General features: G+C 38.2%; 3 protein-coding genes across 4 annotated transcripts in view; 2 read left to right on the top strand and 1 right to left on the bottom strand.

Moving 5' to 3' along the window:
• rai14 (retinoic acid induced 14) overlaps window positions 1–8,263 on the bottom strand; it is a 40,840-nt gene extending 32,577 nt beyond the window's left edge. For both annotated transcript variants that reach the window (XM_051413348.1, XM_051413349.1), the window contains exons 1-2: window positions 7,897–8,263; window positions 6,563–6,644 (exon numbers count right to left, since the gene is read on the bottom strand). In XM_051413348.1, the coding sequence (XP_051269308.1) occupies window positions 6,563–6,598 (36 nt within the window). In that variant the 5' untranslated portion in view covers window positions 6,599–6,644; window positions 7,897–8,263. The remainder of the gene's footprint in view (window positions 1–6,562; window positions 6,645–7,896) is intronic.
• Window positions 8,264–11,008: 2,745 nt separating this feature from the next.
• scarb2c (scavenger receptor class B, member 2c) lies at window positions 11,009–21,378 on the top strand. The gene is made up of 12 exons (XM_051413351.1): window positions 11,009–11,284; window positions 11,864–12,021; window positions 13,220–13,364; window positions 14,035–14,226; window positions 14,448–14,539; window positions 15,213–15,332; window positions 16,151–16,329; window positions 16,451–16,569; window positions 18,176–18,249; window positions 18,669–18,720; window positions 20,051–20,203; window positions 20,684–21,378. The coding sequence occupies exons 1-12, from the start codon at window positions 11,162–11,164 to the stop codon at window positions 20,720–20,722; spliced, it is 1,446 nt and encodes a 481-aa protein (XP_051269311.1). The 5' UTR covers window positions 11,009–11,161; the 3' UTR covers window positions 20,723–21,378.
• Window positions 21,379–23,267: 1,889 nt separating this feature from the next.
• Window positions 23,268–25,007, top strand: LOC127370888 (liver-expressed antimicrobial peptide 2). The gene is made up of 2 exons (XM_051413361.1): window positions 23,268–23,539; window positions 23,688–25,007. The coding sequence occupies exons 1-2, from the start codon at window positions 23,474–23,476 to the stop codon at window positions 23,868–23,870; spliced, it is 249 nt and encodes an 82-aa protein (XP_051269321.1). The 5' UTR covers window positions 23,268–23,473; the 3' UTR covers window positions 23,871–25,007.
• The last annotated feature ends 267 nt before the right edge of the window (window positions 25,008–25,274 follow it).

Below are 25,274 nucleotides of genomic sequence, written 5' to 3'. Positions count from 1 at the left end.
CAGCGTTTTCACATTACTTAGCCTTACAGTGCATTCACAGTTCAACGTTTGAGAATGCCGATCTACTTAACCTGGTGACACATTCTGCTGAGTCTGCCTGACTGCACAGTTTTAGCTAGTTTGCAAGTATTTTTTACAGCCAAACATATTTTCATATAACAATAACATATACTGGAAGGTAAAAAAAAAGATTTACAAGCATACCTCAAACATAATGTGGTAAGAAAGGTCTTTTTTGCAAGACTGCAAGAGATTCATTTTTAGCTGCCAAGCATTAAGACTGGTAAATGTTGACCTAATTAGCACTGCTTTAAGTGCGAGTTCTAGTTCAATGTATATTTATGAGCAGCCTGCCACCCCAATTAACACTGCTATCACACTGATAATCTTCACACAACCTGACCTTCACACCTTTCCTATCATTTCTGTAGCTGACACAATCTGGTACAGCAGCATAATCAATAATACAGCTGCTCTCAAAATGAAGTACATAGCGTGGGATAAAGTGATATTAACCTCCTAACCTTAAATATTATCTAACCTTAAGTGCCTATAAAGTTAGATTTATATTTTTATACACTGTACCACATATATATATATAAGTTCACTGGTGCACAGCCAGCCATTAAACACCATCACAATGCACAAAATCATACACAAGGCCAAAGAAGAAAGAAAATAATAACCTAAAAAAGTATCATAAATATCAATGTATTAATGTAAGAAAGATAACAGTTGCACAGTGCAAAGTAAAGTGACACATAATGTGCTTATGTATTTATCAAAGGTTGTGTCTTTCATTAGCTAATGGTATGAAGGATATGATAATCTGTTGGTGTATATATATATTATTTATTTGCCTCTTAGTAGCAACTCCCTCACTGTATATTGAGTTTAACATTCAGACCACAACACATCATTTATGGCTGTACCACCGCAAAATATGATTCACATTGGGGAAAGTCCTGTAATAGAATTTCAAATTAAGCTCTGTGGGTCTGCACACAAACAGGCACAATTAATTGGAGTAATTATGTGTCTGAATCTCGGAACAGAAAAAAAAACCCAACATGGGCGTAATTAGTGACATTAATAATGGCTTCACTCTATCTAGTTTTGCTAGTTCCAGTGTCCTGATATTGTGCATGATGGCGCACTTTCATGGCTTACTGGGACAATTAAATAGAACAATCTTTAATGTTATTAGTAACACATGTGCTCTTTATGTCAAAACGTCTGCTGTGAAAAGATTTATAGAAAGGCCCTCCGTAATGCCAGAGGAGCCTATTACTCAGCACTAATAGAAGAAAATAAGAACAACCCTAGGTTCCTCTTCAGCACTGTAGCCAGGCTGACAGAGAGTCACAGCTCTATCGAGCCACATATCCCCATAAACTTAAGTAGCAATGACTTCATGAGCTTCTTCTATAATAAAATTATTACTATTAGAGAAAAATTAATCACCAACTGCCATCAACGGTTATCAGTGGCTCTCCAAGTTCAAGGACTTCTGTCAATGTAAACTTAGATGTATATTTAGACTGTTTTTCTGCTATCGATCTTCATCAGTTAACTTCAATCATTTCTTCATCGAAGCCATCAACCTGTCTGTTAGACCCGATCCCAACTAGGCTGCTTAAAGAAGTTGTTCCCTTAATTGGCACTTCTTTACTGGATATGATTAATCTTTCTTTATTATCAGGATATGTACCACAGTCCTTTAAAGTAGCTGTAATTAAACCCCTTCTTAAAAAGTCTACTCTTGACCCAGGGGTTTTAGCCAACTATAGACCGATTTCTAACCTCCCGTTCCTCTCTAAGATTCTGGAGAAAGTAGTCGCCAAAGAGTTGTGTGACTTTCTACATAACAATAGTTTATTTGAGGATTTTCAGTCAGGATTTAGAGTTCATCATAGCACAGAGACAGCTCTGGTTAAAGTTAATAATGACCTTCTGACTGCTTCTGACAATGGACTTGTCTCTGTACTTGTATTATTAGATCTTAGTGCTGCATTTGACACCATTGACCATGATATTCTTTTACAGAGACTTGAGCATCAAATTGGCATTAAAGGAACTGCCCTAACCTGGTTTAAGTCATACTTATCAGATCGTTCTCAGTTTGTACATGTTAACGATGAATCCTCCATAAATACTAAAGTTAGTCATGGAGTTCCACAAGGTTCTGTACTTGGACCAATACTATTTACTTTATATATGCTCCCTTTAGGCAACATCATTAGGAATCACTCCATTAACTTTCACTGTTATGCAGATGATACGCAGTTATATCTATCAATCAAACCCAATGAAATTAATCAATTATCTAAATTACAAACATGTCTTAAGGACATAAAATCCTGGATGACCTGCAATTTTCTGATGTTAAACTCAGAAAAACCGAAATTCTTGTTCTTGGCCCCAAAAACCTTAGAGACTCATTGTCTAAAGATATAGTCACTCTAGATGGCATTAACTTGGCCTCTAGCACCACTGTCAGGAATCTTGGAGTTATCTTTGATCAGGATTTGTCATTTAACTCCCACATAAAGCAGACCTCTAGGACTGCCTTCTTTCATTTACGTAATATTAGAAAAATTAGACACATACTATCACAGACAGATGCAGAAAACTAATCCATGCATTTGTTACTTCAAGGCTGGATTACTGCAACTCTTTATTATCAGGTTGCCCCAATAAGTCCATTAAAACGCTCCAATTAATTCAGAACGCTGCAGCACGAGTACTGACAGGAACTAGAAAAAGAGATCACATCTCTCCTGTACTAGCTACTCTGCATTGGCTCCCTATAAATGTAGAATTGAATTTAAAATACTCCTCCTCACCTATAAAGCTCTTCATGGTCAGGCCCCTTCATATCTTAAAGAGCTCATAGTACCCTATTACCCCACTAGAACACTACGTTCTCTGAATGCTGGGCTACTTGTGGTTCCTATAGTTCTAAAAGTAGAACAGGAGCCAGAGCCTTCAGTTACCAAGCTCCTCTCCTGTGGAACCAGCTTCCAGTTGTGGTTCGGGAGGCAGACACCCTCTCCACATTCAAGAGTAGGCTTAAGACATTCCTCTTTGATAAAGCTTATAGTTAGGGCTGGATCAGGTGAGTCCTGAACCATCCCTTAGTTATGCTGCTATAGGCCTAGACTATCGGGGATTTCCCATGGCGCACTGAGCTACTCTCTTCCTCTCTCTTTCTGCACTCATTCATGTCCCTTTAATGCATGTTACTAACTCCACTTCTTCCCCGGAGTTCTTGTGCTTTCTCGCAGGTTCTCATGGATCCTGGTGGAGCCTCCTGCCATGGTCCTGCTTGACTGCCATTGCCAATACTGTTGTTGCTGTGCACCTGTCTGTCTGTCTGTCGCTCTCTCTCTCTCTCTCTCTCTCTCTCTCTCTCTCACCCCAACTGGTCGAGACAGACGACCACCCACCTAGAGCCGGAGGATCTGTCCTAGGTTTCTGCCTTTTAACAGGCAGTTTTTCCTTGCCCTTGTCGCCAAGTGCTTGCTCATGGTGGTACTGTTGGGTCTCTGTAATTAATGTTAAAGAGTTCGGTCTAGACCTGCTCTATTTGAAAAGTGTCCTGAGATAACTTCTGTTATGAATTGGCGCTATACAAATAAAATTGAATTGAATTGAATTGAATTGAATTGAATTGAAAAAGCCCTAATGAGTTGTGCATTGTCAATCAAACAATGCACTGGTCCATCTAGAGTATGATACATACAAATGCATGGGTTCTGTTATTCTTGTACAGCTGGTGTTACATGGGAGGTCTGGTAGATGAATAAATCTATATATACACGTTTGAATTATGTTGGTCTTTCTACTTTCAGTAGAGAAACTCCAAAAAATGTATTGTCTGAATTGTGAAACCATCTATCAATTTGACAAATGTATCATCAAGGTGTATTATCAGGCCATATCATCCATCTCAACATTTAGCCCTTATACTGCCTGCACCCTATTACAGTAATACATCTTACTTTCTCCTCCCATAACATTTCTACCTTATTTAGGCCTCATGTTGAAGAGGTGTTTGAGTAAAGGTTTGGCTGCCTGATGCATGCAGTTCACTGGGCTGGAGGAGGATCCTTAATGTGAAGCATTCAGTAAAGATTTGACACTAAAGCACAGATTCCATTACACAATATCTGCAAATGTCTTCATAGAAAAGCTATTTATAGGCATTAAGTTTCTGCTATTTTTTTTTTTTTTTTTTTTTTTTTTTAAATGAAGGGCTGGTTTTGGGGGAAACATTCCTGGGTAATCTGTCACTGACACACGCAGCCTCAAATAGAACCAAAGAGATATTTTCTTTCTATTACGGTTGCTCTGGGTTTCTATAAAAAGCAATGGAATGACTTTTGGCTCAGGGGATAAACATGCTGGCCTCTCCATATCTTAATCATGACCATTAATTTTAATCACCATGTGTGCACTAGAATGCTGGCACTGTTTTACCCAGGAGACTACTTCACTGAAAGTTACTTGTTTTTAAAAGGTATAATGGATCTTTCTTTTAATTAAAATAATATATTATTGGACTGTATTTCACTTAAATATCTAATCTCAGAATATAGTTGGTGAGATATACTTGCAGAATGCAACAGAACAGACAATACACTGTTTTCCGATTATAGTACATAATCAATTACACATAGGGTGACATACATACACAGAGGGGGTAATATTGACTAGAACGATGGGCAGGGCTTTGCATGAAACACAAAATACACAGAAATAAACATGCATTTGCAGTCAGATCAGTTATTAAATTATGTAATCCTCTATCCAAACAAGAATGCCTTATTTCATTATATAATGTGTGTGTGTGCATGTTGAGTGCAAGAGAAGTGTTGAATTTTTAGATGTGTGACTGTGACTAGTACAGCAAAACAGTCATTTTCCTTTCCAAACTGTTTCAATGATACACAGATATGAAAACTGGGATTTATTACAAAGACAAACTGAGAAATTATGAGACATCTAAGCCATTAAAGCACGACAATGTATGTGGGTGTGAGGTCTGCAAAGGCATGCATGACTGCAAATGGCTTCAGTGTTGTTTCTAAGCAACATTCACATCCACTGCTCTTCCCTTTCTTCTCTCATGCCGCCTACGACTGGCTATTTCTGAGGACTGAGGACAAGCATTTCACTCCATCGATCTCAAACAATGTACAACTCTTACCATAACAATGCAGGTTTTGACTGGAAAACACCCAGTACAGGTGAGACAGCCACCATCCATTTTATACACCAAGGAGGAACTATTGTGACCTTGCACCCCGAAGCTGGACTCATTTTTCTAGAACAATGGGCTCTATTGTACTCCCCCACATAGCTGACTGAATTTGCAGTAATTTACTAATATTAGGTTGTGGGCCCATGTAAAATTGCAGACTGTTAAAGATTAAATCAGACACTAGGAATAATGGGTTGTTTTTTCCTGTTTTCTTTTGATTTGCATCCATGTTCCTTATAAAGTGTTTTAACAGCACGTGTATGTTCTTCAAGATGATTTATAGGTGGGTGATTTGATTTTATTCTCCACTAGCAGAAGTCTTGCTCTCTATACATCCATGCACTGCTTATGGCTCACAGTATATTCAGGCTATAATTGAGTAAAAGCAGAGATGTACTCCACCTAATTCCTCCCCTGCGGGAGAGTCCCTCGCTCTACAGAGCATGCCATATAACCAGAGTACACCATCCTGCCCTGCCACAAATTCTTAATCTAATGGAAACTGTCTACATAAACCAAGTGTCTCATTTAGTTGGCATTCTTCTCTGCATTGGCCGACTTCTCTACTTCTGACACTCCCTCCATCCCCTAAAACTTATCCCATTCATCCAGCAACCCTCCAGATTTTTCCTGTCTGGCGTTTGGCTCTGTGTCATTACGGTCACCGTGACAACAGATGAGTCAGACGCTGTGGAGACGCCTCACTTCCTGTGAGTTTAGAGTATCATAGACCGATTGAATGACTGAACCAACATGAATAAACTCCTCCCTAAAGACTGATTCACAGACGGCAGGATCAAATCCTCATCAGAAGTGGTGCACAGTCAGAGTATCTGAAGATATTTGTGGTCACAACATGTCTGTTTTAAAGCCCGTGTCATATAGCCAACACCATAAATCATGGTTTCTCAACCTTATGACCCAGTTTTTAGGTCCCAAAGTTCTCATGACACCCCTTCAATTAGAGCTGACAAGCTGTCATGTGAAATTGAGCATGGCAAACTTTTTCTGTTTACAAGAGCCTGGAGGAGGCTCTAAATGGATTACACCGACATTATGATCCAAATCTATTTATTTTATTATTCAAACGTCTTTATTTTTTCTTAAACAGCAAAACATCAACAAGCGGCAGGGTGCTGCTTGACCCCAAGGTTGAGAAAATCTGCCATAAATCATCCGCAACTACTACAGCTATACACACAGACATTGACTCAGCCACGCAGACGTGCACATGTTCACACATGGTTGCATGTACACACACTTTACATGGCCATGAACATGTGTTACAGTACTTACATCAGTTTTTCTAAACTTGGCTTTGAGGCTCTTCATGTTCAGTCCGGTCCATACAGTCACTCACTCAATCACTCCGTCAAGGCTGTGAAGAAAAAAAAAACCAGATGTTTAAGCTCAGCCTCAGTGATGTTTGTTTCAATTTCAAAAGTGATTTAGTATTTCTAAAAAGACTAAACTGTCTTATATACAATTGTGTGAAGTTCCAGTCAATAAGTTTTCATCAGGAGTTTGATCACTGCACTCTGTACTCGAGCTGTAACATATCTGAACTTTTACATTTTACTATTCCTTTCCAATTAATGACTGGGGACTGGACTTCTTACCACATGCAATTCTAATTTAAACCTGTTGCTGGAAATGGTATCCGGCTTTGTATTGTTTCCTATAAGGATGTTTTAAATCACCACAAAGTCCTTGGGGACAATCTGTGACTGTATTTTTGCGCCTTGACTGCCTCGAGCCATTTCCATTTTTTTTATGCCTAAAATGACCTTGTCAGTGATTTCCTCCCAAAATATCCTTGTGAGCATTCCAGTCAAAATTAGTCTACTTTTTTCATTATTTTTATTTCCAGTGTCCTCTGTGTCTGCGTGTATTTCAACCAAGCACCATGTAAGCAATTTGAGCCTCTGTGCAACAATTACTGGTAGGTAAGTCCTTAAGGAATGAAACTGAAACATGTATGCATTCATGAAGGTTTTGCAGACAGGGAAAGGAGTTATTCAGATGAGTCTTTAGTTTTACGTGGGCAGATACTGATGTGCTAGAAGAGGTGTACTGGTGAGTGCATCAAGGACAGCCATGTCTGGGTTCTTCTGGCAATAGTCAAGCCATTCAGATTAACAACACATTCGTAAGGCACATTTTCTGGGGACCCCTGATGAGATTTTACTCTTCAAACATGAATTAAGGGGTACAACATATAGATATCAGAAGCTAAGTAAAAAAAAAATGAGCAGAGATATCATATAAATCTGCTGTCTGGTTGTTAGGCTGCAAACTTTACTACTGAATCCATGGTGAAACTTTCCAAATAAAAATAAAGTCGACAGCAACAGTTCAGAGCACAGTTTATCAAGTAGTTAACGTTACCTGTGCATATCTGCATACTGCTACCTCAAACAATAGGAGCTGTGCATGAATACAGGCACAAACACGGATAAAGCTGCACAAACAGTGTCAAACGCGCGCGACGTGTATCATTGTATATCAGATTGAACGCTAACTGCTCACGAGACAAACAAACGGTTATTGAACAGAAAATGATGGTTTATTTCGACCAGCAACTTACTTAACTTAACGTTACATGCTGTAAAATTACTGGACACACTTACCCGGTTCTTGGTGCTGGGAGTCGCAAGAGGGCTGGACACATATATAAAAAAAAAAAAAAAAGAAAGAAACTGAGACACACAACCGCCTTTTTGAGCCAAAAACAGATTAGTTACCGAGCCGGTGAGAAAACAGCGAGCCGTTGTTAAGCTCAGTCGAGCAGGAGGATGCATAAAGGAGAGGAAAAAAAACAGCCCGGTCGCTACACACACACAACATACATACACTTAACACACACTGGCCCGGCTCGGCCCGCATACATTAAAAAAGTTGTTTCCCGGACGGACTCCTGCCTGTCTGTCGCTCGGGACTCAACTCAACGGCTGTTGCCCGGTTTAGGAAAGTGACGTCACTCCCCCCAGTGCTCTCGTGACCGCGGGCGAGCGAGCCCTCTTCTGTTCTCTCCTGCATTGTGTGTCCCATTCATGTTCTGGTTAAAGGAGCATTTCCCACAAAAACAACACACACTCACACAGCTAGGAGAGAATAAATTAGGAGTAGAATGAAATCCCTTCTTCTTCTTCTTCTTTTTTTTTTTTTTTTTTTTTGCACTTTTACTCGCATAACTTTTGTTATTTTGAGCTAGTTGTCATACGTTGTAGCTCCCATGGAGAGGGAGCTCCTAATATAACTATCACATATTTCAAATTATTTTATGTATTTTTAATTAAAGCCAATAAATCAGTCAGTTTATGTGTTTGGTTCCCAGCATATGATATAGTACATTGCTCCTCCATAAAGTTGGGGGACCAAGCAGTGGTGGAATGTAAGTACTCAATCACTGCACTGTAATTGAGATACTTGAGTATTTTCTTCCCATGCTACTTTCTTCTTCTTCTTCTGGTTTGGACTATTGATTGGACAAAACAAACATTGTGAAGGCCTAACTCTGGGTCACTGTGACAGCATTTTTCACTATTTTCTACATTTTTACAGACCAAACAATCAATCGATTAATTGAATTAGAAAATAATCAGCAGATTACGCCATAATAAAAGTAATCACTAGTTGCAGTCCTATCCAAAATAGCTAAAAATGAGTCAAATATACTATAAAATCCTGAGTAATAATAATCTAATGGTTTAAAATATAATAGTATTACAGTCAGATTGGCACTCAGTACTTTTACTTTTACTCTTAATAGAGTATTTTTACTTTTATATTTAAGTAAATGATCTGAAAATTTCCTCCACCACAGCTGCAACAGGGGCCAAGATATTCTGACTTTTTGTCCCCATGAGCCAACCTCCCAAAAGCTGGATTTCCCATAATGCATCTCAAACTTGACAAAACTGTTCCAGATCTATTCAACATTTCTTACTGGCTGTGTGATACCCACAATTAACTGGTCTTCATGTGTAAAATCAGTGTATCTCATCTCTAAGGTGGAGAGACTCTGCCAGTTAGACAAGTCATATTGATGATATGTTGCAACAACCCTACATTGAAACACATTAATGCAGGTAAGGACGTGTCTGAGCTGTAAGGCTGTTGACGCTATTTGGTAAGATGAGATAATGCTACCAAGGCCACCTCACTGTCTGAGTGTCAGTCATAAACAAAGTCCATTCATAGTGAATGCTCAGATTGCTCATGTCTGTTGAAAATATCAACCACTTTTTACTCAGTGTTCAGTGTTTATCATTTATATACAGTCTATGGTGGTCTATTCTGACTGTCCTGGTAAATATTTCCTTAATGAGTATAAGCAGTATGTTTGAAATTATGTAATTTGGGAATATCTGTGTGAACAATCAGAGACAATGTGACACAGACACACAGATGCCTGCTCATACCTTAGTGTTCTTAGCCAAGGTGTGGCCCCCTTTATATGAAATTTTGACTCAACAAGCATGACTCCACTTTATAGGCCAACAAAGAATTTGGGTTGTGACATGAAGACAGTGACATCTAGTGGAGAAGCGATTTACTACATTTTTGTTGTAAACTGTAATAGGAATAATTTAACAATAAACAGTAGGTATGTCTAAAGGTTCAAATGTATCACAGAAAAGTGTCATATAAACCATAAAAACATTAAGCTATGTGCATATGTGTGAAAATATCTGACTTGGGTAAACACATGTACTGAATGCATACACAGTACACACATACTTTTTATAATATAAGAGACAGACGAAAATAACTCATGCCAGGTGCATTATTTCTATTTTATTAAGAACCTTTAGAAAAACTGATCTTTATGGTTCTGTCTTTTCTTCAGTTAAGGGTTTCTCTAACAAATTACCAGAAAGATGGGCTACAGAAAATGTGTTAATTGGCAAGAAATTATTAAAGCTAATTCATTTACTTACTCAGTAAGTAAGGTTAGATTTTTGTGTAAAATTAAGTAGACCTACACATTGTTGGATTTACCTTCTTGGGGTATAAAATGAGCTGTGGGACTCTATTGATCCCAGTTTGTGGTCATTATTAAACACCATTGTGGACACCTACACAGTACAAGACAGCAGGACCTATTTGGGAGGCATTCCAGGTACGCTAACATTCAAACTGTTGGAGCATTAAATTGGACCATTGAAATAAATCATTTACTAGATTAATTCAAAATCTGCAAGTATTTATTTTTGTCACACCTATGCTCAATTTTTGCTTATTTCTAGTTCTAGCTTGTTTACTTTTATGAATCCAAAAATAAAGCCAGTTGTTTATCTCAAATGTGTACATACTACAGAATGTATATATATATACACACAAATAAATATATATAAATCAATAGCTTATGGCCTATGTTTAAAACAAAACCCACAAACGACCGAGAGTTCATGAATTGCGTCACTGTCATGTGATTGATAACAAAGAGTCTTTATATGCAAGAGAGATATTTTCCTTGCCTTTGTGCTTCAGCGACCAGCTAATGGAAAAAAAAACATTTTTTTGGTCAACCATGTAATGGATGTGGGAACACTATCTCATTTTAACATTATAAATCCCAACTTTCATTAATGAGACTACTCTAAATATATCCCTGTAGTGATTCTGTCACGGGTGCATGCTCCAGGAAGCCGTCGACTGTCGAAGAAAGCGGAAGTGGTAACAGGGAAGTGTTTCATTCCGGAAGTGTGTCTTTGCTTCATCGAGCAAGTTCCTGGGCCACCAAAACAAACACACACACACACACACACACACACACACACACACACACACATACATACATATACACACACACACAGAGAGAGCAGCTAATGTCAGGGAGAGCTATCTGTAGCTGTTAGATATCTAACACAGTCAGTCTGCTGTTTCACCATGCTACTGAAGTCATGTTGTATTTACAGCATCGGGGTTTGTTCTTTACTGACGCTGATCCTCGGTATTTCTCTGGTTTTGTCTAACGTGTTTCCACATTTCATACAGTCGCTGGTTAAAAAGGTAAGTTACGCATTTTATTCGGGCTAACGTTTGTGTAACAGATCATAAGATAATCGCTGAATAAGATAAAGTTAGACATTTTGGTTACGGCTAAAGGCTTGATTTGGCAAAAGCTAGTGCAGTTTCTGTTTCGCTGCTGAGTTTCATTATGCAACTTCATACGTTGAATGTTTTACTAATGACTCATGGAGGAATGTATGGTAATTTAAAGTGACAGTTGTAAGAACCAACTATTTAGTTAAACATGTTTTTTTTAGCTGTTTTTTGATTTATTGTTATGTTTTACATGTTCAAGTCACCTGGATATCTGCCATAATATTCACACCTATTTTAATCTATTCCTGCGTTGTGATCCCCCCCCCCATATACACCTCACTGGCCTACTTTTAATGTGAAATAAATGGCATATCATGACAGATCATCTAAATGATGATTTCCCCTCTTCAGCAGGTTTACAGCAATGGTGTAAGTGTCATATGATGTGAGGACAGCTTAGTCAGCAGCAGACTTCTTTGTCACCCAATTTCTCAACTGTGTAGGACAAGTTAACCCACTGCCCTTTGTCCCCCCTCCCTATAGGAAGTAGTTCTGAAGAATGGCACCGAGGCGTTTGAGGCCTGGGAGAATCCACCGGCCCCTATTTACATGCAGTTTTACTTCTTTAATGTGACCAATCCCCTGGAGGTGCTGGATGGAGATAGGCCTGCTGTGGTGGAGATTGGACCGTATACATACAGGTGAGAGAGGAATACGAGGAAGACTTTACTCTTGTTCCATCTTTTGTATGAAACAGAAGTGCAGATCTCACAATAAAAAGGAAACACAGATCTAAAGGAGAGAGGCACAAAAACAATTTGCATTTGAGACGCCCTCTCCTGAGCTATTAACGTCATATAAACAAATAAAATCCAACTGAAGATGCCGCTTACAGTTCTACTATTATTTTTAGGGTGAGTACAAAACTCGCCAAACATATTGCAGTTACGCATTTACGCGTCTGTCATCCCTCAAGGAAGAAAGGCGCCAAAAAGCTGATGATTAGATTAACAGGAAGACAAAACAGTGGTGCACATGAAAGCACAACATGCACAAACAATATATTCTACACTATAATACAAATGTTTTCATTGATAAAGATTATTAAGTTCACAAAGCTATCAATTATCTACTATCAAGAACTGTTCAAATAGATTGATTTAATAATAATGGCCATTCCCTGAACGCACTAAAGCTGCAACACAGACCTGATAGCGGTTTAAAATATGTTATAATGTGTATTTCTTCTGTCCAGGCTTTCATGTGTTTTGTTCATTTTGCTGTAAGACAAAGTGCTTACTGTTATTAATGGACAGACAATACTTATAAAACCATGTGTTTCGGACATTACTAAGTTACTGTCTACTCAGAAATGACAGTGACAGCTTGCAGAGACAGGAGCAGAGAGATATTAGTGCAGTCCTGTCTCTGGCTAGCTTGAGGCAGTTTGTTTGCGTCTCCATTTTCAGCCCTGACAGACACAGTGGCTTTGTACTGCTGCCAGTTTGTCTCACCAGGACATAAGAATTACATTCTTACAACAAATATTTATATTTTTCTTTCCGTCTTCCTTCTGTGTAGAACAGATGAGAACCGCCTTTTTTGGAAACAGTTTCATTTTTCCAGATTGTCAGTGAATGCATCATAGTAGCTGTCACCATTGCTTAATACATTTAGTTGAGTCAGGAACAGAAATAAGTTTAAAATAAATCCTTTCTTCCAGCATTATGCTAGAGTTAGCCCTTTCTCTGGAGTCTGCTGTTGTGTACATATACTGTACCTGATGAGGAAATGTATGATCATCCTATATTCATATATTTGACAGATGCACTGTAACAAGGAACTACCAACAGTGAGCTTCCTTCAACCTGAACCCAGTTGTTATGTTTTTGTACACAGAGAGTACCGGCCTATGGAGCAAGTGGACTTCCAGGATAATGGTACAAAGGTAACAGCTGTCAACACTAAGACGTACATATTCCAGCGGAACATGTCCCGAGGTCCAGAGAGTGACCTCATCAGGACGGTCAACATCCCTGCTGTGGTGAGTTATTAGTGATGTTTGGTCGTACTATTTTCAGTCAGAATTGTATTATTTTCTAGTTTTAATTATTTATCTTATTGGGCAGCAAAAGAACAAAATGATTGTTTTCAAAATTATTTATTAACATTTATCATTCATATGATGCATGTTTTGAAATTTTTCCTAAACAAACTTTACTTGACACAGACATGCAATAGTTTAATTGCACACTTTACAGTTAGCACAAGCTATCTCGTTGTTTTTATCTAACAATCTCATTCTGTTCTCTCCAGTGTTTACATTTGTTTTGCTTTAATAGATGCGATTTCCAACGTGAACTGTCCTGTGTGGGTTGTTGTTTACATTCCTAAAGCAGCTACAAGGAACTTTGATTTTGTGTTGATTCTGGCGGCCCCTGTGGAAAAAAGCAGTAGTGTTTCTACTTTCTACTCCTTTAATCTGAGTCGAGGGGAATTCGACCCAGTGGCACGCATTAAGAATAACTATACAGAAACAGTCAGTCTTCTGATTTGTAGGTCATATAGAGGCAACAGTATTAAATAAAGGAGTTTGTAGCACGTTTAAGTAAATTATTCCTTCTGTTATGTCGTCTTCTTTATGGAACTTATGCAGTTCAGCGCTTTACACAAGTCGTCTTTAACAAGATCCTTTCCGTTCTTTCTCCTGGTAGACTGTGATGGAGCGATTCAAGGACCATTCCATTATGGCCAATCTGATCTCTTCCTACATGAAGTCCACAGGTGAAGGCTTGTTCACCACCCACACAGTGGGAGAGCTGCTGTGGGGATATGAAGACAGTCTGCTCAAAGCCCTCAAACTTGTACAACCTGACCTGGATGATGTTTTCGGACTCTTCTATAAGGTCTCATTTAAGCATAAATGCATTATTGTATAATTTGAACGGACTAGAGTGTGTTTATTCATAAAAAGGTACTAAAGATTTCAGATAATTGCTCAGAAACTTTATTAGAATCTTAGAAAAACAAGAGTTTCTGATTAATTATAAAAGTTTAACTGGACTGACTATTCACTTGTGGTTTTTTTCAGCTTTCTAGTGTAAAAACATTCCTTTTTTTCTTACAGAACAATGCTTCCAACGATGGTGAATACGTGTTCTTCACCGGCCAGCAAAACTACAAAGACTTTGCTAGAGTGGATACATGGAACGGTGAGAGGTAATTGTCTCCAATCACCTACAGCACAAAATGACAGTGACTGAAAGAGAATTACCTCTTGCTCTGTAAATCCAGTCAGTGATGATAATTGATTACGTGCAATTTGAATGGGTGAGAGTTAGATAACGTGTGATTGTATCAGTACAACACAGGAACATGATCAAGGCTGGTTTCATCCTGCTTGATATGACACTCCCTCTCTCTTTGATCACAGCCATTCATGTCATAAAGCTACACTAATGTTAATCCTCTAATTTGCCCTCGGAGATGCTCTTTCATCATTTTCTCTCTTTTAACTGTTTCAGACTCTTGTGTTATACCTAAACTTTTAGGTGTAGTTTTGGGAAATACACAAATTTGGATTAGAAGATCGATACCACCCTCATTTCTGTCAGTTAAATATGACGCAACAGCCAGGAGACGATTAGCTCAGCATAGCCCAAAGACCAAAGTGTCAAACTATTCCTTAAACACACAAAGGACTGCTGTTCTGTGAAAGCAGCTTTAGCCAAGCTTTTCCTGACCTACAAACATTTTCAGTCTTGTTCTACTGCACTTTTAAAACATTTGCATTTTTTGCCTAAGTGCTACTTCACAGTCCTTTAATCAAGCTGATAAATGACAAGCATTAAAAAAACATTTATAATCTTATTTTCTGTGTGTATGCTTGCAGCTCGCTGAGTTGGTGGACATCTGATGAGTGCAATATGATCAATGGAACCAACGGAGCGTCTTTCCATCCAGTCATCACCAAGAATGAGACACTCTACATGTTCTCCTCTGACCTGTGCAGGTGAGTTTTACAGCCCGCTAAGGACCACGTCCATAAATGTGACTGGACATGCACCAAGTAATTATACATATTTATGTTCTCACATACACTTGTGTTAAACATCCGATGACCCCTCACACTTGACCCCAGAACTCATTTGGGTTTTCCTTCTTTCTTTCTTTTTTCAATGAGGTTTTGTACAGAACTGACATTGAAAACTTCAGTAACTGAAAAGCTGATCTGGATTTCGTTTTTATTCTCTCTTTTATTTATTTCGAATGTAACTTGAGTAGGAGACAGTTTTGTACACTTCAATTAATTTATTGAGCACAAACTCTTTAGCTTTAGGTAACATGAAATTGATTTAAATTTTCGGTGTACTCTTTTATTCATTCTTTTTCTGGTCTTATCTGCCTGGCTTGAGTTGGCTAGTGAAATGGCTCAGTCATCCTAAGAATGTCTCCCTAAGCCTTTCCCTTAGCGTTATTCATGTCTACATACTGGATTAAGGATACCAATTTAGCCTGGCTGGTTGCATGGCTGCTCTGTTGGCTTACTACCTATTTAGTGCTGCTCAAAACAACTAATATCAGCTCTCTTTGACTGTTAATACATCCAAATTCAGAGTGCAACATATGCAGGTCAGCTAACTACCGAGGTTGTTGTGAGAAGGCTGCCAAGGTTTTCAAGGCAGTAACATGTCAGAGACCAGATCTTTTGGTTTTCTGTAAATCAGCTTACCACAGAGCTCATGTACAAAATTCCCTCTTTTGTTGCACGGCTTTACAGAATGTATTTGTGCCTGGAATGATTACCCAGCATCTGGCTCTGTTTCCAAGGTCTCTGTATGCTCTGTACGAGGAGGATGTGACCGTGAAGGGGATCCCTGGGTATCGCTTCAGTCCCCCTAGCATGGTGTTTGCCAATGTGACCGTGAACCCAGCCAATGCAGGCTTCTGTGTCCCTGCTGAAAATTGCCTGGGCTCTGGGGTGCTGAATGTCAGCCCATGTAAACAAGGTGTGTTAAGCATCTGGTCTGTATGGGGAAAAATCATTTCACATAGGCAAATGTGAAAGGCAGTCTTGGATGTTTCCTATAATATCTATATACATTCTAACTGAATCTCTTGTGTGTTCAGGAGCTCCGATCATTATGTCCTCACCACACTTCTACCAGGCAGATGAGAAATTCGTTCAGGATGTATTTGGCATGAAGCCTATAAAGGAGCAGCACCAGACTGTGATTGATATCAATCCGGTAGGAATTTCAGCTTTAAAAAACCTCTCTAGACCCTTTTTAAGACATATAAACATACTCCACTTGGAATAATATTTGTGTCTGGTATATTTCTTCTCTCCAAAAAAGTTAAATTAGGTTAAGATGTACTTTGTGAACATGTTGTAAGCCTTTCTTTACTTTATGCCCACTTGTTGTTAGTATAATTCTTTTTCCCATGTAGAAAAATAAGTTGCAATAAAGAGCTGATATGAAAACCTGAGGTGATACTTATGTTTACCACTAGGTGGTGAACTCTCTCAGCTAGACAGTGGTTACCCACAAAGCAGTGCTTCTTCTTCTTTCTTTTTTTTTAAAACAGTGGTTAAAAATTAAAGCAGAGGTGCATGGAACAGAGCTGTCACCAAAGATAAGCTCTAACAGCTCTTATCATGTGTAATGCTGTAATAACTTGGCTGTAGTAAATCCTTGATAAATGAAATCCGACTGAAAAAAACACTTACAAGTGCACAATGTCACAAACGCTTCTTTTTTTAAAACAAAAAACTGTATTAAAGAACATTTAATTAAAATATTCTTTAACATGTTAAATAATTGAATAAGAGGGAAACAATTACAGAACAAAACGAAACAAAAAAAGATATTGCTGACAACAGTATTTGACAGATGAAAATAAGGAAATAAGTCCTGGAAATGACTTTCTAATGGTCCACCTATCAAAGGTTTTTTGAACAGTTGTAAAATAGCTGATAAATTGCAGATAATAATTAGCCTTTCTGCTCCTGAATATGACACTAATTTGACTTCTGCAAGAAAGCAGATGGACTACAGAGACATTGACAATTAATAAGTCAAGATCTAATTATAAGTTCTGTTTGAGTCTTTCTTCCGATTGCTATCTTTCTTTGGCTTTTGGATTTTTCTTTGACTTTATTGAACTCCTCTTTTCTCGCTGCAGTCCATTTTTTGGTCTGCATTGATACAATTTGGATCTAGTAAACAGAAGCTAACCCAGCATGCAGCTGTGACACGTACACTTAACTTTCATTCTTAGTCACGTCCACCTTGTTAACACTTACTTGTTAGGTGGTAGCATCGTGAGTCTTTGAAACCGGTAAACAAGCTACTGTTTTATCTGTTTATCCTCCTTCCTATACAGTAATCTTCACTGTGCCACTGCATGAGATTATTGAGATTGATCAAAGTCCTGCGACTTCTGTCATAAATATTGGGTTGCGGTGCCCTGCACAACACTGTAAACCACTTTTCCCGCCAGCTCCAGTGCTGTGATTTCCCCTAGAGCCGCCTACAATAAAGATGCATGCAGATACATCTTTGTTCCAAAATTCACTTGTGTATATGGAGTATGTGTGGGTTGCCGTGTTATCTCTCAGATCTTTTCTGCCTACCAGAGTCATAAAGTACATTTACTGAAAAATGTTTGCAGCAAAGAGATGATAATACATAGTGTCTTGAAAAACATGTGTAATTGATGCTGAAAAGGCTATAATGAGGCATAAATGTTCACACATCAGGAGTGACGGGGTGTGAGTATAGTTCTGCACACACATCAGAACTGTTCCTCCTAACTTTGTGTTTCCTAACAACTTTTAACTCTGTTTTGCAGCTAACAGGAATAATCCTGCAAGCAGCAAAGCGACTCCAGGTCAACGTCAATGTGGAGAAAATTCCCACCTTCAGGTAATCGTCTCATTGCCTTCATCAGTCTCTAAATATTCTCTATGTTCTGCACCTTTTTGTCATAAACTGGGATGTCACCATATTGGCTTTGATGAAGCTGCAGTCTAGTCAGTCTAGGTAGGGTTACCAGTAAGATAACTGTAAGGCAATTATGCCACCATCATCTTTATGGATGGACTTTTGGACAGTCGCAGCTCACTTGTTATGTATCTACTTGGCATCTGAAGGAACAAATATAATCTTGAGTCCAGACTGTACAGGTACACATGTTGTCTAACTATATGTAGACAAACATTTTCAGAACGTCTCTTTGCCATTGATTCATCAAGTCATAGGCGAATGTTCAGATCACTTTCAGATTGTGATGCATACTTATGATAGTAGGTGAAATAGTGTGATTCATTTTCTTTTTTCTTCAGTCAAACAGGAAACGTGAGGACAGTGGTCTTCCCTGTGGTTTATCTCAATGAGGTACAAAAACACACTGTTTGGTAATTCAGTCATGTACTGAGCACTGGTTGGCACACGGATCATAAACTCCCATCAGCAATCCAAATGCAGCCACATTAAAAGGGCAACAAGTTCCAGTCACCTTGTTCACACTTGGTTCATCCGTCTGTCTGTCATGGATCGTGTCTCGTTCATAATATCACAGACATCATTAACACGATTTCGAAATGAACATCTCGTGCCTGTGTACTTAGTTGAAACCAGTTTTTCAGTAGAAACGTGAACTTTAATCAGAACTGATAAGAAGTACTTACTTTGGACATTTTTGTACCACTGAACTGATAGCATTGAAACATTTTATTTTGAAAGCCATCTGCAGTATATTAAGTTTGAATTCTCCTCCCTGAATATCAAGTTTTGTCATTTCAGAAACTAGATTTGTTTTTCAGGTTTACAGATTTACAGGTCATCTTAATCTGTCAACCCTAAAAAAAACAACCACTTAATATCAAGTTTTGGAATTTGTACAGGGTTCAAAGGTTTTACTCACGTTGGCACTTGTTATGGCAGCGTTTTTTGGAAACACTTTTCTGTCTCGTCATTAAATTGTTCAGCCGACTATAAGTGCACTTGCACATGCCACAGTAGACTGCAGGGGGAAAACGGGTTGCCCTACCCAACTCTGAAGGGGCTCCATAAAGGAGGGCCACGGCTTAAAATAAAGTTAAATAAATACAGAAAGTCCCCATGGAGGAATGCAAGAATGAGAAAAAAGATCGACAATAAAACAGTGATGATACTTAAATTAAATTGTGAGTAATGGTGATGGCTAGTGGAAGCATTTCACTCTGCTACTCAACTAGCTACTTGATTAAATGAGCAAAATCACTCAAATAGAGCCATTGTGAACTTAACAATAGACACTAAAGAAGGGCGTCTTGCCCGAAAATGTCCGTGTGGCAAAATTATAAAAGTTGAACGGAAGTCCTGTCCTAGTTCTTTGCTCATGAAAATATTTCCAGGCCACACAGACTAAGAATTGAATGGAAATTTAATAGTAGCTTATTTTTTACAATTATGTACCCCTTTCTGTCAGCCGTGATTTTGTACATTTAAAATTAAACAAAGGTCCACAGTAATCACCTTAAGGACCTCTTTTTTTACCTTACAGGGTACTTTTCTGCTGAAATGATACCCCTATTTCTCAGTGTGCCCTTTCCTGTCCACCTCTCAAACTTTCCTGTCTATTAAACCCAAGTTTAGACATGAAATAACACAATAACAGTTAATATAAAAGTATAATGTTTAATGTGACTGTACCTCTAATTTCACTCTCTCGCCATCTTCTCAGAGCGTCGTCATTGACGACGCCTCAGTCCTGAAGCTGCACGCGATTGTTGTCAAGCAGAATGTCGTGGTGAACATCCCGTTCATGCTGATTGGTGTCGGCATCATTCTGGGAGGAATCTTCATGTTCCTAATGTGTCGACAAAAGATTCCCGAGGTGAGCTGAGATAGACATTGATCAGGTTGTTTGGTCATTAGAGCGGCAACGATTATTTTCATTATTGATGAACCTGTTGATTGTGTTTTTCTTTAATCAATTAATTGTTTAGTCTATGAAATGTAAAAAAACTGGACCTTTAATGATATAATGGCAAATTAACAACGCCATTGTTAATGTTAGATATGTATGGGTGCCCGGTTAGCTCAGTGGGTAGAGCTGGCGACCCATGTACCGAGGCTGAGTCCTTGCTGCAGCGGCCCAGGGTTTGAATCCAACCTGCAGCCCTTTGCTGTGTGTCATCCCCTCTCTCTGCCCCCCCTTCCTGTCTATCTTCAGCTGTCACTATAATAAAGGCAATAAAAGGCCAAAGAAATATACTTTAAAAAATAAAAGATATGTATTATTGTAAATTAAACAGTTTACGTCAGTGAATAGACTGTTTTTATGTAACTTTTTATGCCTGGTTGCGTTTTTCAGAGCACTTCTGCTGAGCGACAGCCCCTGCTCTCATCATAGCACCGAACAGGATGTGAAAGGAGGAGGATTGCCACATACGCAGTATCATTCAACAGTTCATGGTTCAGTCCATCAGCAGTTTTTACCGTTAACCTAACCTGTATTGCACCTTTTAATCTGTTTTTTTTTTTTTTTTTAAGCGAATGGTAATCTAAAGGCAACAAAGTGAAGTGGAGTGAGTTGTTTGTTACTGGATTGGTTTTAATGTCTTCCTTTCAGGTCAGTTGTAATGATGCTAAAGATCCCTGTTTTTTTTTTTTTAAATTGAGTGTATTTCTCTTTTAACTTCTAAATATGGGATTTTTGATTCAAACAACGTGAATTGAGTAATTTAATATCTACCAAATCTAATTTGAATTGTCTGGAGAGTCAGCTCTGAACTAATCAAACCTCAAAGAATTCAAATGAAAATTTTTAACTTTAAAGCCCGTATTTTTGTGTGAAATCGATGTGTGTGTGTGTGTCAATAAGACAAATGGCTACACAGCAGGAATACTTACGAAGAAAGAATACTGTCAACAACATCCAGCTGTTTTACTAGCAAACTACCAGCAAAGTGAATAACAAAGTCAAGCTTGCACTTCCATAAGTTTATCTTAATGTATGAATTTTTCTTCCTAAAACGTATTGTTCCAAGAAAAGGGTTGTCATTTTGATATCTTTTGAAGTCTCTTGGTTTGTCTGGGTCTGGAGCAGCATGAAGGGAAGAGTTTTGCCTGGTATGGTATAATGGTGTCTTGTATCATGAAGCAAATTTTTCTCCTCAGTCCAATATTTCGCCATGAGCGTGTGATTTAGAATTTCTACCGATCTAAAGTCAGTGTATGAACTGCTTCATGCAAGTGACACTACTGATACATAGTTTGCCAAATAGAACAACCCCTATTTAACCACTATTGACTATATGTCATTGTTCTTATGCTTAAATGCACTTTTAAACAGCATCAGATCATAATCAGATTATTGTGACTTTATGTAAAAAGGGAGGTTTTTATTGGACTTCAACTGATAAGATTTGCCTGTTCTTAAAATGCAACTGATTTCCTTCCCAGCACTACACACAGTGTAACAACAATGTGGGGTTTTTTTATGCAGTTTGAATAACCACTGTTTCACGCATATCACTGACAGGTCTTGTTAATATTGTTATTGTCTTATATGTAAAAGAGAATACTGTTTACACTACTACTCCATAGTAAAATCAATATGTAATCGGTGTTTACATACTCTCAAAAGGTCACACATTTAACAATTTTCACATTGTCTTGTCAACTTCAATAAACCTGTTTCACATTCTCTGAAGGAAGTTTGTATTTCCTCTATCACGCATAATAAAGTGCTCTATTACTACTTTTTGTATAGAGGTCACCAGTACAGTCTTATGACAGTTACACCATCTGACTAATTTATTATAATCAGATGTTGAAACTTTTCTATTTATACCTGCACTTACTACACACACACAGACAGACACACCCCTGTTGATTTCAACAGATGTCTGTGAAAGTTGAACAGTACACTGTAGTATTTTGAAAGACTGACTTTTAGCCTAAATTATGACATTTTTATTGCAAGTTGAGTTTGAAACTCAATTTCATGAAATGTTCTTCTGTCAAATAATATTATTGTGTTCTATGCTAATAGTGGCTGATGTAGCCTCAAGCTGCAACCCTCAAGCAGAGATACAGAGCTCCGTAAGCCCACTTCTTTCTCTACACCCCCAGCTATTCTTTTTTTCAAACTGTTATCTAGCCCCAATCAACACAGCCTCAAGTTAAGATAGCACTCATGATGATTATAATATAAATAAAGTTCACAGTTTTGAGTTGATGCTGCTGACTTATTAGAGTCATAAGAGACTAACTTTGAGGTTGAAATATTCTTGTTTAAAAATGAATAGATGCAAATTATGGTCAATCCAAGTTCTTCTCCATTTGTCTGAATGCTTGTTAATCTATCTTTATTCAGGGAGGAGTTTTGTTGGAAATACCTATATTTGCTTTTTTAGTTAGATGCTAAATATGAAACTACAGCGAGCGGGTGATCAGCATAGTTTAGCATAAAGACTGAAAGCAGGGGACAGCTAGTCTGACCGGAGTGGGTGGAAGAGGAGTTCAGAGAATCAGTACTCTGCACCTATAAATTTGATCTAATTTTGGCAAACTTTCACTTTCGCTGGCCAGAAATTCTCATTATCAGCATCCCGAGGACCTTTAGCCTATCTTCAGTAAGGTGGCTCAGTGTTAAACAGTCACATCTCACCATGGAGGTCCTGGGGTCAGATCTTGGAACTGATTCTTTCACATGGATTTCCTTCAGATTACCCCCACAGTCCAAACCATGCAGCTCACATGAATTAGAGAACCCAGGAAAACACTAACCCTAATCCTTAAGTAAATGGGTGCATTTCTGCAGTCCATGACACATACAATCCCTACGTGGATCTGTCCTCAATTACCGGGTTAAAGTGTACTTTGGTTCCCTGCAGATAAACTTTGACCTCAGCTGTCATTATAAAACTGATAAGTACCATTGTACAAAGACGTCTGGGGCGCTGGCTGGGGCTCTGACTTTAGCTTCTCTGCCAAACCACAGCCTCTGTCATTAAAGCAGCAAATTGGAGAATTAATCATTCATATCTATGTAACTCCTCCCCAACCCGATTAAAGCCTTTAATACAAGTGGAACATGGGACAACACACCAGCCCCGCCACAGAACAGCCTCTCTCTTGAACTTGATCTGCAAACAGCATGAGGACTCTTCAGGAAAGAATCATTGTGCTCTCCATTTTTCTCTCTCTGATCTGCACCATTCAGGTAAGTTAATAACCCTGCACTCACTCTTTACGTCCTGAGAGTTTGCCTACTCTTTGTCCAAATAAAAAACATAATGGTTTTTGATTGCATTTGATTTTATCACCGTATATTGTGATGGTGATCACATTTCTTATATTTGTCCTTACAGGTGAATTCTTTGCCTGTACCTCAAGACTGGAAGGGTTTGCTCCAACGGACCAAGCGGTCACTCCTGTGGCGCTGGAACAGCATGAAGCCTGTGGGTGCCAGCTGCAGGGATCACCTTGAGTGTGGTACAAAATACTGCAGGTACAGCAGAGCTTCTCAGTCATCAGACAGTTGGCAGATATAGGAAACTCAAACATTTCCAGCCTGCATTCACAGACAACAGTCAGATTGTGTAACTGTCTAATAAATGTCATTTTAGGTTGGTTTTTTTAACTTTAATATCTGTATCTCTTAACGTCATTAATTTGAAACCAGATATATTCTTCCAAAGTTCATACTGTGATATTAAATAGGCATAATGTTCATAATGTTTACACACGTTCTGCAATAATATGTCTCTGCTGTCCACGTGTATTTTGCATGACATGGACAAAGTCAGAAATTAATGACACTGCAATAAAAGTTGCTCCTTATCTTTACAGGAAAATATCTGTTCTTTCTGGAATTCCACCTGATGACGAGACACGCAAACATAACTCCATCAGGGTGACTGTCTACAAAACAAACATCTGCTTTCAGCACCAAAAGCAAACTGTCTCTAAATGAACCCTGTATAGAATTACTGCTCTGATAATCTGGCTTTAACTGAAGACCCGCTGGCACTTTATCAGACTCTGTGCATTTGAAGTTATCTGATCTGACTCGGCACTGCAGAAAAAACAAAGTCATAAATGCTGCATTCACATGATGAGTTAAATGGCTGCATCTAGAGTGATATTGATTTTTAGAATTTAATTTGTCTAAAACACTAGCGGGACATCCGACAGGCTGTATAAATCTATGTTTTTAATAAGAAAATATAAATATTCATGCAAAGTTTTTTGAGGTGCTCTGAGTTTATTGGTTTATGTTATTATTACATATTTATTTGTACATATTGTAAACCATGTGAATATTCAAATATACTTCAGTTTTCAAGAGGTTGTATTGCCCAAATTTTGTTTGTCAACAAGTTCAGAAGAAATTAAAACAGCTCCTAAAGCTGTTTCTACTTTTTCAGTACAATAGGAAAATATGATGAAAACGTGGATTTTCGTTGGTAAAAGAAGACAAAAATTAATATATTTTTTTAAGTACAATTAAATATTTCTGTATTTATTCATCCAAGGTCATGTGATACTGTGATTCATAACTCTTCATTGACCAAGGGACGAGCTTTGTCTCACTGCTTTTACATGTTTTGAGGTATTATTCATTTTTTATTGCTGTTTTACAATCAAAAGTGCCTAAAAAATCTACAAATAAATATATATAAATATTACCCATCTGTGTTGAAAAATAACAGGAAACTGGATATAGTTACTGTGTCAAAGGTCCTGGAATTTATAGTACGGTTGGGGATTATATGGATTTTTTGGACCATGTTATTATGGCAAATTATTCGTAGTTCAGTGGTTTTCAACCTTTTTGATGTCAAGGACCCATAAATTCATTGTTAAGATGTAGGCTCAGGGGTCATCCTTATACGTTCTCTCATTGGGCAAACCTTTAGCCAGTGAAATTATGGTTGAATTAAATTGACACCCTG

This window comes from Dicentrarchus labrax, unplaced genomic scaffold, assembly GCF_905237075.1.
Source record: "Dicentrarchus labrax unplaced genomic scaffold, dlabrax2021, whole genome shotgun sequence".
Classification (NCBI taxonomy): Eukaryota; Metazoa; Chordata; class Actinopteri; family Moronidae; genus Dicentrarchus; species Dicentrarchus labrax.
This window is presented reverse-complemented; position numbering and strand designations above follow the sequence as displayed.